The sequence below is a fragment of the Coptis chinensis genome, chromosome 5, assembly GCF_015680905.1.
Source record: "Coptis chinensis isolate HL-2020 chromosome 5, ASM1568090v1, whole genome shotgun sequence".
NCBI classification, from domain to species: domain Eukaryota; kingdom Viridiplantae; phylum Streptophyta; class Magnoliopsida; order Ranunculales; family Ranunculaceae; genus Coptis; species Coptis chinensis.
Genome location: NC_141460.1, coordinates 97,853,439 through 97,872,463, shown reverse-complemented (window position 1 = coordinate 97,872,463; position 19,025 = coordinate 97,853,439). Strand labels below are relative to the sequence as shown.

The 19,025-nt window shown below is 34.1% G+C and overlaps 2 protein-coding genes across 2 annotated transcripts; one reads left to right on the top strand and one right to left on the bottom strand.

Moving 5' to 3' along the window:
- Window positions 1-8,579: 8,579 nt before the first annotated feature.
- Window positions 8,580-10,069, top strand: LOC147500734 (importin beta-like SAD2). The gene is made up of 4 exons (XM_086559414.1): window positions 8,580-8,586; window positions 8,938-9,050; window positions 9,152-9,275; window positions 9,359-10,069. Exons 2-4 carry the CDS (start codon window positions 8,954-8,956, stop codon window positions 9,561-9,563), a joined length of 426 nt encoding a protein of 141 aa, XP_086415540.1. The 5' UTR covers window positions 8,580-8,586; window positions 8,938-8,953; the 3' UTR covers window positions 9,564-10,069.
- A 6,781-nt stretch (window positions 10,070-16,850) lies between these two features.
- LOC147500733 (uncharacterized) lies at window positions 16,851-17,411 on the bottom strand. Its single transcript, XM_086563674.1, has one exon. The coding sequence runs from the start codon at window positions 17,409-17,411 to the stop codon at window positions 16,851-16,853; it is 561 nt and encodes a 186-aa protein (XP_086419800.1).
- Window positions 17,412-19,025: the final 1,614 nt, after the last annotated feature.

Genomic DNA, 19,025 nt, shown 5'->3' with positions numbered 1-19,025 from the left:
TCTTTGTATGTGAGGATCTCCCTCACAACACTCCTATGTTTATACTTCACTTTGTATTTATGTTTTTTTTATCAATAAAATTCAATTAAAAAAAAAAGTTTGTAGAGAGACTATTCAAGAAATAATAAAGAAAATGTTCGGATCAATTTTGACAATAATTGTTATCTTCTTAATTTTTTGTTATAAAAAAAAATGTTTGTGGGAGAGACTATTCAAGAAAGAAAAAAATAAAATGTTAGGATCAATTTTTACAATAATTGTTATCTTCTAAATTTTTTGTTATAAAAAAAAAATGTTTGTGAGGGGGGGGGGGGGGGTATTCAAGAAAAAAAATGTTATTATCAGTTTTTACAATAATTGTTATCTTATAAATTTTTAGTTAAATAAACTAAGCGTTTGCATTCATATGAAATAATGTAAACAAATCATATCGATTTATAAAATGTAACAATTTTATTGGGACTTTGCTTAGGCCCCCGATTGCCTTGAGCCGCGCCTGGAAAAAGAAGTGCCCTCCCATGATTTCTTCCTTTAGGGGACTAAGCCCGAACCCGACTCGGTGCGTGGTTTTGGAAATACATAAGATAGGCTGTTAATCTATTATGCCAAGGTCAAACTATCACACAAAAGCGGAATACATAAGAATTTTATTTGGAAGCTTCTTTCAAAACGCTTTTCAGAAACAAAATGTTTATTTGTGTTTACTGTAAACATAGATGAAATTACGCGACAATCGGATTGAGAGATTCTGACAGCATTATGGGTGCTGCAGATGACGTAGCGTTCTCAATACATGCACTTCTCTTTACAGCAATCACCCTATTCCAAGTTCTCATATCTACTATCTATATACTAAAGCAGAGACCTTTAAAGGAGGATTTTCTCTCTCCTATGTGGCACTCTAATATGAGACTTAGCTTTTTCTCTATCCTATGTGGCACTTTAGTATGAAAGATAATATTTTCTAATAGCCTATAATCCCACGTACATTGAACCTCTTTAGACAGTTTGAGTGTATTTCTAATTCTTGTATTTAGAAAGTTTAAGTGTATTTCCAATTCTTATATATTTGATCAAATAAAAAAAAATTGCTAAAAAAATAGGTGATGTGTAGAAAGTAATTTCCTATTACGAATCAAATACTTTTAGTGTTCCAATTATTATATATTTGATCAAATAAAAAAAATTGCAAAAAAATAGGTGATTTATAAAAACTAATTTCTTATTACAAATCATACAATTTTAGTATCTATGATAAAACACCGACTTATTTCAAATATATCCTTAACATGGCTTCAAAACATAGTTAAAAACAATTATACAAAAAATAACATCACAAAATATATAATAGAAAATAAAAAAAAAAATAACGGCAAAACAATAATGACAAATATTTTAAAATATATATAATATTGATTGAAACTAATGTAAAAAAAAACAATTAATGGGGAACTGAAAACTGGATGCAAATGCATCGAACTAACCTCAACGTAACTAATATTTAACGGGAAATCGGAAACTGGATGCAAATGTAAGCATTAAACTAATATTAAAAAGTAAATAATAGAAAATCGGAATATGGATAGAACCGCATTAAACTAACCTCAAAGAATAATTAACTAAAAATTAAAACTTGGATGCAAATATATTAAACTAACATCAAAAAATAATTGTCGAAAAATCGGAAATTGGATGCAAATGCATTGAGCTAACCCTCAAAGATTAAATTAACATAGAATCAGAAACTAGATGTAGCTGCATTGAACTAACTTCAAAAAAAAAAAATTAATTATAAATTGGAAACATAATGCAAATGCATGGAACTAATCTTAAAAAATAATTAATGGGAAATCGAAAACCGGATGCAACTGCATTGAACTAATCTAAAAAAATAAACTGGATGCAAAACCTCCAGAAATAATTAACGGAAAATCGGAAACTGAATGTAAACTCATTGAACTAACCTCAAACAATAATTAACGGGAAATCGGAAACTAGATGAAAATGCAACTTTATTAAATAATAAATGAGAAATCGAAAAATAAATGCAAATGCATTAAACTAATCTTACAAAATAATTAACTGGAAATCAAAAACTAGATGCAAATGCATTGAACTGACCTCAAATAATATAACAATTAACAACAAAAAATTGGAAATTGGATGCAAATGTATTGAACTAACCGAAAAGAATAATTAACGAGAAATCAGAAACTAGATGCAACTGCATTGAACTGATCTCAAAAAATAAATAACGGGAATTGGAAATTGGATGCAACTGCATTGAACTAACCTCAATATATAAATAACAGAAAATCAGAAACTGAATGCAAATGCATTGAACTAACCTCAAAACATAGTTGGGTTATATGTTGTGGGAATGTCTCGATAAGTATAGTTTTGCATTTAAAATGATATTTATCTTATCTCTTTCCGTATGATTGTGAACTCCTTGCTATTCAAGTAGCTTCAATATATATGAACTTCGCCTTATTAGGCAATCTCACAAAACTTCAATCAAACTTCTATTATTAAATAACAAAATGAAGTTGAAGGATTTTATCAAAGGTGAGTTTTTTTTTTAATGGAGAGTGAGGTTTTCACGTTATAAGAAATTTGGTTGAGTAATTAATATAATATTAATATATAATAGTTATGCATATTTGCAAATATTTTTCAGAATAATTAATATAACAACACCCGTTCGTAGATAATCTTTGAAGATTCTACGTAGTGAGTCATGCATAATTTAAATAATAATTAACGAGAAATCGGGAACTGCATAATCTTCGATGATCCCATGCACACAGTAAATTAAGCATAATTTACTTTTTATGTCATGTTTGCAAGGACACTACATATGAATCAGTAGAAGTTGGTATTATACACCACATTAGATAATTATAAGGAAATCGGAAACTGGATTCAAATATATAACTGAGCTCAAAGAGTAATTAATGAGAAATTAGAAACTTTATGCAAATTGTATTAAACTAATGACAGAGAGTAACTAACGGGAAATTAGAAATTGGATGCAAATCCTTGAAAAATATCTAATGGAAAATCAGAAACGATATGCAAATACATAAAAAAAACCTCAAATTATAATTAATGGGAAACCGGAAACTGGATGCAAATGCATTGAACTTAACTCAAAAAATAATTAACATAAAATCAAAAATCGAATGCAACTGCATTGAACTAACCTCATAGAATAATTGGTGGGAAATCGGAAACTAAATGCAAATGCATTGAAATAACCTCAAAGAATAGTTAACGGGAAATCAGAAACCGGATATAATTGTATCGAACTAACCTAAAAGTATAAATAATCAAAAACTAGATGCAGATGTATTGAACTAACCTTAAAGAGTTATTAATGGAAAATTGGAAACTGGATCCAAATGCAATAAACTAATCTCATAGACTAATTAACGAAACATTAAAAAATGGATGAAACTGTACTGAACTAACCTAAATGAATAATTAACGGAAAATTATAAATTTGATGTAACTGCATTGAACTAACCTCAAAAAATAATTAATGGGAAATCGAAAACTTGATGCAAATGCATTGAACTAACCTCAAAGAACAATTAACATAAAATCGAAAATTGGATGCAACTGCATTGAACTAACCTCAAAGAATAATTAACGGAAAACTAAAAATTGGATGCAATTGCATTAAACTAAAATCAGAGATTAACTAACGGGAAATCCAAAATTGGATGCAAATGCATTGAAATAACCTCAAAAAATAGTTAACTAGAAATCGAAAGTCGGATGTAACTACATCGCACTGACCTCAAAGCATAAATGTTCAATTTTTTAGCCCCCTCACATGAGTAATTATGAGTAATTAGGAACCCAAAACAAGAGTGAGTTTAAAAGCAGGACTCTTACATATATGCAAAACTGTATAGAAATTATAAACTATCGAACTAACCTAGAAAAACAATTAACGGGAAATCAGAAACTGGATGCAGATGTATTGAACTAACCTCAAAGAGTAATTAACGGGAGATTGGAACTTGGATGCAAATGCAATGAACTAATCTCAAACACTAATTAATGAAACATCGAAAACTAGATGCAACTATACTGAATTAACCTTTTAATGAATAACTAACGGAAATCATAAAGTGGATGCAATTGACTTGAACTAACCTCAAATGATAATTAACAGAAAATCGAAAACTTGATGAAACTGCATTGAACTAACCTCAAAGAATAATTAATGAGAAATTGGAAACTGGATGCAATGTAATATATTAAACTAACCTCAAAGAATAATTAATGAAAAATCAAAACTTGATGCAAATACATTGAACTAATAACCCTAAAACATATTTGTATTATATATAGGAGGAATAAATGTTTCAACAAATATAGTTTTGCATTTCAAGTAGTGTTTATTATAATTCTTTTATTGTGATTGGGAATGCCTTGCTATTCAAGTAGCTTCAATATTATCTTCACCACATTGGGCATTCTCACAAAACTTCAATCAAACTTATATTATTAAACCTAACAATAAAAAGAAGTCGATGAGTTTTATCAAGGTTTGATGCTTCATTTTTATAGAGAGTGGTGCAAAAAATTTAAATGAGTAATTAATATAATTTTCATATCTCATAGTTATGCATAGTTGCTAATATTTTTTAGAATAATTTAATATAACAACACCCATTCGTAGGACACGTTCATGTGATAAATCTTTTCAAGTGGGAGTAGTGTATTCTTTGAGGATATGGAAACAATCAATATGTGTTAGTGATTTGTACACATTAGTATGTAAGCCGAACGGTGATGATTTACCGTTAAATCACCATAAATCTAATAAAACTATTATACAAGCTAGATTGAGTTTAAGATAATTTCATTTGAAAATTACGGATTAATATTCTAAACCACAAAGTGAAGAGACTATCTCAATTTGATCCCTTAGTTTCCAAGTACTTATGCACCATAATCGCTGCTCATTAACGTATTTTGGTTTATTTTCAATAAAAATATATTCTGATTTGAAAATTTGCTACTAAATCACCATAAATCTAATAAAACTATTGTACAAGCTAGATCGAATTGAAGATAATTTTATTTGAAAATTACGACGACAAATTTTTGAATCATAATATATTTTTATTGAAAATAAACCGAAATACATTAATGACCAGCAATTATGGTGCATAAGTACTTGGAAACTAAGGGATCAAATTGAGATAGCCTATTCACTTTTGTGTGAGACATTTTGTAAAGCCTTTTCAGGACACAAAATATTTAATAGATCCCGGGCGTATGCCCGGGTCCAAAATCTAGTATGATGTAACTAGGGGTGCGTTTATTTACCAGGAATCGGACTTGAGGAGTGGAATTAACTGGAATTCTTGGTGGACCACTCACTTATTTGGAGACATAGAATCCAATAGAATTGGATTCTAAACGGATTCCAATTCCTTTTATTAAGTCTTTGACATACCCCTGTTAATCCAAAGGAATCCTAGACTATGGGAATCGGTTTTTTATTTCTAATCCAAAAATGGGGAAATAAACTAAAAATTGGAGTCTGTTAGAGGATTATATATGGCAACCAAACACATTAATTGAAGTAGGAATTGAATTCCGATGATTTCTGAACGTTTGCCAAATACACATTTTGTAAGTTGGAATCAAATTCTATTCTAATAGATTCCATTCCAATGGTTTCCTACTCCATTCTATTCCTAATTAGTTTCCAGTCTCAGTTGCAAAACACTCTAGTATTATCCTTCATCAGCTATTAAGTTGCTTTCATTTGGATATGATTGAGTTAGTTAGATGATGAAGGCCTTCTTGAAAAAAGAAGAAGAAAGGTTTAGAAAGAAAATTATGTCAATATGCTAGATTGAATTACAATGGGCTATTCAGAGGCTTAAATAGACAAGTACAATACATAACATAGAAACATTTGTGAATATTTCCTTCCATATCACTAGTTGATAGTTGATACTGATCGTAATATAATCCAAAATATTCCCCAATTCTAGATAATTCTATACATGCTGATTTAGTGCTCTCTAATGCACTTTATTATCAGAAGTTTTTAATGCCTGGATGGTGCTGTTCTTAAATATATTGGAAAGGCCCGTTCCTTTAGAAGGCCAGCCGACAGATCCAGAGATGAGAAAAATGTGGGGATGGTGGGTTAGGTATACCAACAGGCAACTACAATGAAATTAATTTAACAAATTTCATTTTATTTCTCTTTCTTTTCTTTATAGTAATTATCAACGCCTATTTCATTTCCTTGTAATAGAAATAAATTTCTTAAATCATCAAATTTCGTGTACTGAATTACTGATATGAAATTTAAGGTGATTGAATGGAGAATACCTTGCATTATAACTTCATGTATGATATCGCCAATTCATTTCTAAATCAGAAATACAAGATTAATAATCACCAGGAAGTTGCAACGTTGCAAGGTGGGTTTCAAATGAGTGAGCAAATGGCTAATAACTAATGTTGTTTCAAATTATATCTTTTTAGAGCAAATTGAGTTCCTGATCCACCTTCAATATTCACAAATGTTTTCTGATGAGAAACATTTACATTTTCTTAAAACAAATTATTAGTCTTTAAGAAACACTGATTGATGACCATGATGCTAAACTTTTTGGTTACATAGCTTCATCTCTAATCCTTGGTTGCAGCTCCATCTTTTCAACTATGCATGAATAAAAAAAAGCCATATATTCTTAGAAATAAGTATCCTAATCCTGATAAAGAAGAACGAGATTCTGCAGAACAAAGAGATGAAAAAGGCTTTGTAATTCCACCCACCATCACCTAACAGTAACAAGTGTAAACATGAATACACAGATGGAGTGAATTAGAAGAATCAATTCCATTGACCAATATGTTCATGGGAATGTTATGATGAAAACCACACACCTCTACCAGTACAAAACAGCACACACACACCACAAATTTATTGTAAAAAGTACAAGAACTATTAAAGAACCAGATTCAAGAATTGCACAGCTACACACCACACACCACTTAACATTAAAAGCAACAAGCAAGTGCATGCAGAAAAAAGGCAGTTGAAGATATGTGATCAGAAACCATCTTGCCAATTCAACCATGATTTGGTTACCAATGTATATTATTAGTAGCAGGCCGGCTCTGAGATTGTGGGGGTCCAAGGCAAATTCTTAAAAAGGGACTAAGTAACCTATTGTTTATGTTACAAAAATATTTTAAATGCCTAATAAGCATCTAAAATTATTTAGTGTAGTTGGTTGCTATTCTAATTTCTCTATTTGTGAGTATTTTTGTATCCAGATCATTAATATATAGTAGATAAACGCCGGACCCAAACACTGAATGGGGGCCTTATTATTGGGCTTTGACTCGGGGGCCCTAGGCGGCCGCCTAGTTGGCCTTGCCCCAGAGCCGGCCCTATTTAGTAGTTCATTCAAAGAAAAAACTGATAATATTGAGTTGTATGCCTAAGGGCATCTCCAATGGGGGGTGTAAACCGTATAGAGTGAAAATTTTACACCTCAAATATCAAAAAACTCTCTCCAATGGGGGTGCTAAACCGTAGGTAATAGTGTATTAGCTAATAGAGAGGGTGGGGAATTCCCCTACCATATTATTAGTTAATAAAAGCCCGGACGTCCACTTAAAATAACGTCGTTTAACTTAAAACTTCGGACGCCACTTCAACACACGTTTGAAGCTTTATTTTTTAACTGGACGGCGTCCCAAGTGGCGCCCCAGGTTTAAATTAAAGAGGGGCGTCACTTGGAGTGACGTCCGAGTTTAAAATCTATTTTTTTTACACCCTTCCATTGGAGAGTATAGAGTGTGGATATTTATGAGTTATACAATACTATATAATTAGAGGTGTAAAATCCTAATGGCACCTACGTGGAGCCTAGGTGGAGGTGTAATTTTACACCCCCCATTGGAGATGACCTAAAGAGTTTAGAGAAGATTACTTCCCTGATGAGTAGTTGATCGATGTATAGATCTTCATCAAGAAACCTGAAACCCTAAAGCAAAGTTAAGTTTTGAAACAGCAAAAACAGATCAGGGTTTCATATAGTCATAATGTAATGATGAACCACAACAGATAAGACTGACAACAGACTAATAGGGCTATCATAAGAAGATCTAGAAAGAAATGAGAGGGTAATGATGAAAAAACCTTTTTTTCATTCAGTCAGAAATAAAAAAAAGGCAAGAGAGAGAAAGATACAGAGAGAGAGAGTCAAAATCCTCCATCATTACACCAATCTGCACATGCCCAACCGCCTAAATTTCTGTTAATATCACGCCAAAAATAAAAACAAAATTGAGAGAAAAAAAGAAAAGAAAGAGAAATATCCCACCATCCCCACATTAATTTATTACGTATAAAGTTATAATCTTGGAGGTTTGAGTATCATCCACTTTTATTTTAGCAATATCGTCCCAATACATATATCTTTAAGCATATGGTCTCTTATTTAGTAGGAAAGAAAATTCTTGAAATTATTTTCAAACAATGGGCTTCAGTGATATCCCTATGAACCCTGATACAACTTTTACACAATTGTATGTAAAATGTGTGTGTGTGTGTTATGTTTATATTGATGATAATTCAATAACTGTGGGCTCCACACTGTCTGTGGAGATCGAACCCTCTATCGCATGGTTGAAAGGCACAATCTGCCCCTGAACTAAGATAGCTTGTCTGTGAAACTTTGCAATTAATTACAAATGCTCATTCTAATTTTTTATTCTTCTTCTTATTATTTTTCATTTAATTATCTTTTTTCACTAGCACATTTAATTGCACATACAAGTTTATGGTAGAAAGCATGTTTTTGGTTCTAAACTCTAAGATGTTTTGTTTGGTAAATAATTTAAAAGACATGAAACTTTTCTAATTTGGAAATTCTGCAGTATTTCAAAGAATACTATGTATCAGTTGCTGCAGCCACGTCTCAACGTTCTTCTTTTTGAGATATGTGCTTTAATGACAATGATCAAAAGCTATGGGAGGAAGATCCACATGAGTATGTAAGGAAGGGTTATGGTGAGTGTTACTGTTCTAAATGCTTGGATAATTTTATAGGAGCTGATTTTGATGTCCTAAGTCTCACATGTTTCTCTGCAGATATCATTGAAGATTTATATAGTCCCAGGACCGCTTCCATGGATTTTGTTAGTGAGTTGGTTAGGAAACGAGGAAAAGAGAACCTTCAGAAGTTCATTCTATTTATCGTGGAGATTTTTAAGAAGTAATCATTAATTTCCAACCTTACACTGCATTCAGTCTGTTTTCTTGTTATAAGAGTGTTGCTAATATTGTTGGTTTTTCCAGATATGATGAAGCACCAGTGGAGTATAAACCTTACCGACAGAAAGATGGTGCTCTTCTTGCTATTGGAGGCAAATTTGTGTCAGATACTATCAACAGATACTATCAACAACTCACGACATATTTAAAGTTATGTACCCGAGTTTTCGGAATATTGCCGTGTTGGACACTGATACACGGACCCATGTCAATGCCTCTGGTTCGCTAATGAAACAAGTACTAGTGCTTTTGGATTGTTCTTCAAAATAAAAGTCAAGGCAGTATTAATCAGTTGTGACTTCTATTTATTTGTGGGTTACTGAGCTTGCTTTGGGTTTGTAGATTAAAATGATTATTGCGCTTGTTAGTTAACATCGTTGTCCACTTGCATTTAGAAATGTGTTCGACAATCAGACTAGGCCATATCTTAGTTCAAGTCTTGTTAGGACTTAGTGGTTGGCTTATGGATGCATTTGGTAATAGTAGCGGTCAGTTATTTTCAGCCCTTCAGTGGATGGGCTTTCTCCCTCCTTTGAACCATGCTGGTGTTGCTTGCTGTAATAAATTAGCATCTTTAAAAGGTGTGTGAATACAAACAAGGAAATTACATTATAATTCCTAAACAAGATATTACAGTTCTATAAGCCTTGGAGCATCTTCAAGAGCAAATCCTCACCAAGTGTGCATACACTATCTCGGTTCTGTTTCGATAAAAGTTTTATTTAGAATATCCTTATTAATGTTACTAGTAAACGGGCACGTGCGTTGCACGTGCTAGCAATGAAAAATGGGGCGGAAAAAATGAAAGGAAAGAATTATGTATAATGTAAAATATTACATATTAAATTTGTCTGAATGAAACTTTAATTAAGGGGAAAAAAACATTTAAATATGTTAGTTTTATTTTTTGTTTGATACGATTTTTTTTGCTTCTGCCATCGCTTGAATAAATATATTTGAAGATGTATTTAACCGCCTGTAATTTAGTTAGTATGTAATTAGTATTGTATATGCCACAAACTTATTTACCTAAAAAATAGATATTATGTTGAGGAAATTCACCTTTGTGCTGCTAGTTGTGTAATTCTCTTGGCCAGCATTTATATGTGATGGAGGAACATTGAGCATTGTATTGTGTTGCGAAATTGCAAATGGATGATATTCCTAAATTCATCATGAATTAATGTATTCCTAAAGACTCAGCAAGTCATAACTTTCAATGGTAATTAATAATGGAGAGGAGTTCTCAACCAAATGAATATTTTAACAAAAGCATACCGACGCATTTAACACATGAAATTAATAGCCCCCAAGAAATCACTTCTCTTTGTTCACAAATCCGCGAAACACTAATATTGTGTAAACTTGTTTTTCTTTTCGGCACCAAAGAACCAATCAATCATGGTGTCCATTAGCTCACTAAAGAAAAGAAAAAACTGTGGTGAGAAATTCCCATAGTAGATCTGTAAACATTAGGGGCGTATAGTTATATTGAAAGTGAGATGGAAACACTTTCTGATATACATACCCAATATATTTTCTAGTTGTTAGTTTGAACTGTATATTAAGAAGTCCAATGAGGTCTTTGAACACCTAATTAAGCCATACAGTCCTTCAGAATTCTTGTTTTTTTTTTTTTGGTAATCATTTGTTATTTTATTGATATAAACATGGTGTTACATTGATCACTTCTTGCTCCAGGTTATGTTGCAACCATATTGGAGCTACATTAGATCTGCTACTTAATACATTTTGATAGTCCACCTCCGAGTTTTAGCCGACCATGGTGGAGGGTTACGTGGTCGACTATGGGGGGTGGGTATTTTCGCAGCAAAGCTAGCTAGTATATGTCTTTGCTTTGTTTCCACTTCTACAATGAACATAAGCTATATTTACATTATCAAAAGAATTCAAAAACATCTTCGCATCGAGATAGAGTTCCATTTGATTTCCATCCTACACTTGATGGCTTCCTTTGTAATTGATCCGTCACAGCTTTTAAGGTCCATCTCTACTACTAAGTTAGTAGTTAGAAGAAGCCCTCGGCACCATTTGAGGGCATAGAGAAGTCCTCCAAGATTCGGGTCTGTTGTTGGTCCGAGGCCCATCCCGGAGTGGTACCGCAGCCAAAAATATTCCATTATCATCTCTTAACACATATCCAAACCCAAAAAAAGTTATTGTACTATGGTAACTAGCATCCACATTTAGCTTATGATAGCCTTTTGGTGGTGATTCCCAAATTACAGATGTGGGTACATTTGTGATATTTGTAATCACTCTATGATTTGTAGGTTCAAAGAAGAAGCTAACAATAATTTTTGAAATTCTAAATAAGGATGGAATATTTTTATTATGAAACACAGAACACCTCTCTCTCCAAATATTAGAGTACAAAAGCAAACAAAATTTTGTCCAAGTCTCATTGTGGATCTGCCAGTTTGTAGGTGGATTAAACCATAAACCTATCCATTCTTTAACTTGAAGATGCCTAAACTTCTCAAGTCTAATAAGCCAAGGGGTTTGGTACCAAAGAGCCCTAGTAAAATCACATTCTAATAGAAGATGATGTATACTTTCAATATAAGAGCCACATAGCATACAACTCTTGTCAGGTATATAAATAATAGTAGCCAAATGATCTCTAGTTGGAATAACATTATTGTATAGCTTCCAAGCTAGTAAATCCTGCCTTGGTGAATGTTTGTTATTCCAAAAAGACAGGTAAAGAGATTGAATAGTGGGTGTCAGAGAGTAATGTGTACTTAGATTATTATACATAGATTTAACAGAGTGAAACCCTTTTTTTGTTAAGTTCCAGTGCAAAGAGTCCTGTAGATGAGTATCAGACAAGTGAATGCAAAGAATATTTCTAACTATACCAGGATCAAATAATGAGTTCAGGATCTCAATATTCCATGATCTAGAATCATTATCAATAAGTTGAGAAACAACAGTGTAATAGTTATTAACAAGAATAGAAGGTGGAACTTTACCCAGGGGAGTGTTTGGTATCCAAGCATCATTCCAAACATTAATATTGGAACCTGTACCCACATGCCAAGTTGAGTTTCTAATGATGAGGGGTAGAATATGAATCATACCTTTCCAGAACCATGAAGAGTCCTTGTTTTTTATTATCTTGAGGAAGAGTAGTATGTGGGAAGTACTTAGCTTTGAGTGATGCTATCAGAGAGTTTGGATTAGTAATGATGTGCCATAAAAATCTGAGAAAGATGTGATTTATTATTAAGATGAGTGTCTCTAATACCCAACACACGGATCTTTTTGATTTACAAATGAAAGACCGGCTTTTCAGGTACATTATTTTGGATTTGTCTTGTTTAATCCCCCACCAGAAATCTCTTTGAAGAGCATTAATTTTATCAGTAACAGAGAGGGGAATGAGAAATGTACTCATTATTATACTAAGGGATGGCAAATCAAGATGGATTTTATTAACACTGTTCTTGCAGCTTGTGAGAGCAGTTTACTCTTCCATCCTGCAATACGAGCATTAACCTTTGTGATTAATTTAGCAAAGATTTCTGATTTGGGTTGTCCTAAGAATAGTTTAGAACCCAGATATTTTTCTCCCACCTCAATTTTTTTCATGTTTAAACATTTTTGAATCATAGCGACTGGTTACCTTCCAAATTTTTGTTGAAGTGAATGAATACAGATTTATTAAAATTGATTTCTTGGCCCTGTTATGGCTAGAATTCATTTAATACATCTAGTATAGTATTAGCTTCCTCCATGTTAGCTCTGCTTAAAAATAAAGGCATCATCCGCAGAAAACGTAAGATGTGCTATAGAGCACTCGATGTGAAATCTTGATACCATGCAGCTTGTTCTCATTTTTTTTTTCAATTAATCTAGAGAGAACTTCCATGCAAATGATGAAAAGGAGAGGAGAAAGGGGGTCTCCCTGCCTCAGACCTCTATTTGAGGTGAAGTGACCATTAGGGGTACCATTAACAATGACGTAAAAGTGTCGTAAGAAATGCAATCGGTGGATGAGAGAGATAGAGTGTTGATTTACCCCTAGAGCACTTAAAATGTCCAGTAAAGAATCCCAGTTAACCCTATCAAACGCCTTAGACATATCTAATTTTATAGCCATCAGGCCAGAAGAACCTTTTTTTCTTTTCATAGTATGGATAATCTAGGTATGTGCAATGATCACATTGTATTAAATCGTCTCCCAAGAACAAAAGCACTTTGATAAGGGGATATAGAGGGGAAACAGTAATAGATTTAAGCCTATTAGCTAGCGTTTTGAAATAAGCTTATAAGAAATGTTACAAAGACTTATAGGCCTAAAAAATTGCAATTTTAGGATTCGGGTTTTGGGAATTAAAGCAATGTTTGTGTGATTAATGATATCCAGAGAATGTGCAGTGGAGAAGAAATTTGACACCATGTGGAAGATGTCATCACCTATAATATCCCAAGAAGAGTGATATAATAGAAGATAGCAAGGAAACCATCAGGTCCAGGTGACTTGAGGGCTCCCATACTAAACATGACTGCTTTAACCTCTTCCTTTGTAACAGGTCTTGTTATATCCTCATTTTCCTCTTGAGAAATGATTAAAGGGAAAAGAGAAGAGATATTATTAGTGTTAGCCTGAAAAGGAATATTGAGAAAAGTTTTAAAATGTTTAACAAAAGCTTCACCTATGAGTCTAGGAGAGGAGATCCACAAATCTTGTTCAGTTTTTAACCAATCAATCCTGTTATATTTCCTATGTCTCAAAGTCTTAATGTGAAAATACTTTGTGTTCCTATCACCCTCCTTAATATCAAAATCTCTCGATTTTTGCTTCCAAATCTTTTCCTCACAGTCAAGCAGAGAGTCAAGAAGAGTTAAAGTATTATGCTCTAAAAGAACATTTTCTTTAGTAGGACTCTTCCTTTGAATAGATTCAAGTTCCAGCTTTAAGACTTTAATCTTGTTAAAAATATTACCAAAGGTGGTTCTATTCCAGTATTTTAGAGATTTTTTTGTAGAAGCCAGCTGATTTTTAATGGGGAGCACCGTTGAGTTTGAAAGCAGATTCAGGTTGGTAGTATTCCAGGAATTATTAACCACAGATTTGTAATCTTGGTGATTGATCCACATGGATTGAAACTTGAAAGGGACAGGAGATGAGTTTGGTAGAGGTTGAGAGTTGAGTAAGAGGGGGCAATGGTCAAAGCCTATAGCTGCTTTGTGAGATAAGACAGCCTCAGGGAATAAAAGTAACCATTCAGAATTTACAAGAGCTCTATCCAATCTTTTCTGGATATTATCCGGAGCAGTTCGCTTATTAGACCAAGTGTAAGGATAGCCTTTAAAACCTAAATCAATAAACCCTTGAGTATTGATGATATCATGAACAGGTTCACCATCATTATATTCATAAGGTTTCCCTCCTAAAACTTCAGCAGGGGAGAGAATGACATTTAGATCATCACCAATAACCAAGATAGGGCAGTTATAATTTGAAAGTTTTCTAACCGGGTCCCAACTTTGACTCCTAAGATGTTTGTAAGGGCTACCATAAAAGAAACAGGCTAACCATCTGTGTCTAGTACCTCTATTAAGTTCAGAGGTGATAGAGTTTGTCGTTGAGTCAAGAATACTAAGATCGACTCCTTCCTTCCAAAGAAGGCACATACCTCCAGCTAAATGAACAGGTGGTATAATGAAATGGTATGGGTAATTGAATTGATGGATGAGTGAATTGATTGTAGTGATCGAAGCTTTAGTTTCAGAAAGGAACACAATATCAGGATTATTTACAGAGATAAGATCATGTAAGTGTCTCATAGTGGAAGCATTTCCACACCCTCTACAATTCCAGGAAAGCGTCTTCATATATTAACTACTGGTGACTGATCTGGTTCAGTCACAAACCCATTTGAGGCTAGGGGAGCTAAGCAGCAATAATGATAGTATGTTATACATCTACTCTTCATGCTTTTAAAGATCCATGTGAAACAATCTCGGCCATCATAACAGAAACAGGTAATTTGCATATAGAGAAGATTGTTATTTATAGACATGACAAACTCATGGATGACAGAGTGATGGCAGAAAAGCTTAGACAAGTTAATATATTGGATATTTAACATGGATTTTTGACTCATAATACTTTTATGATAAGCAAGACATATATATGCATTTGTAAACCCAGGTAGACTTCTATAAACACATTTTGAACCAATATGAACAAGCTGGATATAAAGTTTAAGAATTGGAGTATTGGGGGACAGGGGAACCTGGTTTTGAGATGAAGATCCGGAGCCAGAGCCAATTTCCCATATATGCAAGTTTGATGGATCTTCAGAGATTGGAGTTACCAATGAGGCGTCAAAAGAGATCTGTGCTTCAATACTCATTTGTATTGCCATGTCTTTCTCCCATTCAGCATGATGGTAGTGATCATCATTAGTACTTTCAACTAAATGATGTGTGGTTTCATCTGAGAGTTGGTTGTTATGATCCCAACCATGTTCATTCCAGAGAGATTTGATCACCAAACCCTGAGCTAGAAGTAGCTGTGTCACATTTGGGCTGTGAATCATATCAATGATAGCCTCATTTGAAGGGACCGAATTTGATGGATTTGTGGTTGGTGTTGTTGTAAAGTTTTCTCCTTCTCCCATTGGAATTGTGGCATTTGGCTGTATGAGTTGGAGGACATCTTGATTTGTTGAGATTGGATTTGATGGTGGTGGAAGAGGGATATAGAAATTTTCATCCTCCGGATCTGCTTTTTTTATTGTTGTTGGGTCGAAAATGAAACCTTTGATTGTCTTTTCTTTAGAGGACGGAGTCCTTTGACTCAAAAAGAATCTTTTTTCTATTGAGGATAGTTTCAGTTAGTTTCGATGAAACTGATGCTGGTTTTGGTGGTCTAGGGGGTTTGGGATGAAACTGTGAAGTCGGTGATTTTGATAGTTTTTGGGTAAGTTTGGTTGGTAGTGAAGAAAGGAGTGGTGTTGTTTGGGTTGGATTTTGGTAAGGGTTGGGCTTTCTTTTTATGGCCTTTGGTTTAAACACTTTGATTGGTTTCGGACTTGAATATGGATCACAACAAATCTCCATCCCTTCTAAGCCTGGTTTCTTGATATCCAGTTTTTCAACTGGTTCAGCTATTTCTGTGATTTGCACCATTTTTTCTTTCCTTAGAGCCACCGCAACTTTTTCGATAGTTGTCACACGATCTACACATGATAAATCCACAGTTTCCTCAAAACTGCTTTGATGATGCCTTGTTTTATTTGAAATCATGTTACTTGTTATCTCTTTGAGTACTTGTGGAATGATTTCTCTGCCCGGATAAGTGACCTGTTGTTGGAATTCTGTCCTTATTGTCGTGATCCGAAGAAGTTCGGTCACTGTTGGTGGTGCTTCATTACACATGGTGGTATCATGGGTGAATCGAAAACATTTTTTGCAAGAGTGGAAAGGAACACCTGAATATTCAAATCCAACCCATGTTGGTCCCATATATAGAGTTTTGTCATTGTTCCTTGACCGAAAGTGGCTTATGAAGATCCACTCTCTTGCTCTGCTCTATACCCACCGCCATTCTGGTGTTTTCTGCTGGATCAACCTCTCGGAAGGTACCTGCAGCAGAAGCTAGTAGCTTTATCACTTCAGGTGATTGGTGCTCTAATTGTAACCCAGTAAAGGTGATCCAAAAGAGTATCGTGTCAAAAGCAATCTGTTGTGGTGAGAGATGGAGGGAAAACTTCTTGAGTACTAGGAGATACCCCATAATCTGCCATGGTTCATTCTTGAGGATTTTATTTTTATCAATCTCATTCTCAAAGCTGATAATGAAGAGGTTTCCTTGTGTTACAACTATATGTAACTTCTGTTTTAGGTTCCATTTCACCCTTATAGCCCTCATCACTTCATTTGGGTCAAGTTGGGTATCGGTAAAGAGTTTTCCGATCAAAGAAGTTTTCCATTTTATACTAGTTTGGAGCATCAGATCTCGTGGGATCTCCATCAGTGGAGTTGATTCCTTGGAGTTTATTAGATGAGTTTGTGCAAGAACATGGATGATGTTCTCCATGAGAGCATATGGGGTTGGATTTTGGATGATATATAGCAGGTGTTTTTTTTTTGTTTTTTGTGAACTGGAGTGTGTTTTTTTGGTTGGCCTGGTGGCTTTGTCAGTTGATTGAGAGAAGTAGATGTACTTTTCCTCGATATTTGAAGTTCGATGCTTCGAGGTAGGGTGGCCGTGGTATCTCAGATAGGTAAATAGGTAGTCGACTGATAGTTAGGTGTAGGTCTATCTGCAGGGATATCTGCCCAAATCTGGTCTAGTTCTTCTCGAAGATCCATCAAACTTTCATTCAGTAGAAACTGTATCCAGCCATAAGACATAAAGAAAGTTAGTGTGGAAACCCAAAAATCAAGAGACAAAACCTAGAATCTGAGGTTTGTTTAGATAGTAGGTTGTTAGCTTGGAAACAAGAAAAGACCTACCAAATAGCAGCAGAAAAAGAGTATAAAGAATTTTTGAATGTACTGAAAAACAAGATTTAGACTCAGAAGAGATATAAAAGAGTGCCACACTGTGGGTTTCAATGGCTTCCCTGCTTAAGACAATGGACAAGATTGTTTCAAATGAAGGCTTGATTCCCTCATCAGATTTGGCTGCAAGATCATCTTCCCCCCCCGCCCCATATTCCTTATCTTCTTTGTGTAGTACTATCCAGAATTCGTTCTCCCCCATAAGGCTAATCGACATATGTAAAACAAAATTAGGCTTGGCCAAACAATAAGTCTTCCTTAGGGCCGACTATTGAATGCATAAGTAACTCCTAAAATTATTTTACATATATTAATTACCTTATACCGTCACTAATCCGGCCAAAATAGTAAACTTCCTTTGAGCCGATTATTACTTGCATGGATTAAGACGCAACTATATACAACCTAATAAACTTTACCATTAAACCCAAATAAATTTTCCATGAAAGAGGCCACTTAGGCAGCGTATCACATTGAACTTATCCAAATTTCATGGTTTAGATTGCTAATTTTCAAATGTTTGGAACATGCTATTATTCAATTCTATTAATTAACATGAAAATAGTAGAAAAGAAAATTCCAATAGCAAACTTAAGAAATCCAAACATGATCAAACTGAAATTTAAGTCCGTCTACTTTATTGGGCTCGAAAAACTCTTCGATTTGACTATTCATATGCCCAAAACGGACTTAAAACAAGGTATATACAACTGAAATAAGGTAATTGGGCCCAAAAAATACCAAATAGGCCCAAAACCGGGTCAAACTAGATCCAGTCAGCATGAGTCGGACCCGGTCAGCACAAGTCAAACTTTGTTTTCAAACTCAGACCTTGCATACATGGGCCAGACCCAAACCCAATCTAGTTTATGGGTCGAGTTGAACTTTGGGCTATGGGGCATACTTTAATAAAACACAATCTCTCTTTTAGTGGGCTTTAGAATAAAACAAAAGGCCCAAAAAAAAACGTTTGTGTTTGGGATCGGTTTTAAAACTCAAAATTTTGGATCGACGAGTTGACTCAATGACAACTCATCGTCACCTTCCTCAAGTCTGAAGCAACAGTAATGGAAAACAAACCCTTGATGCTTGGCAACCCATCGCCACCCCCAACGCCACAACCGAAGATGCAAACACAAATCCAACC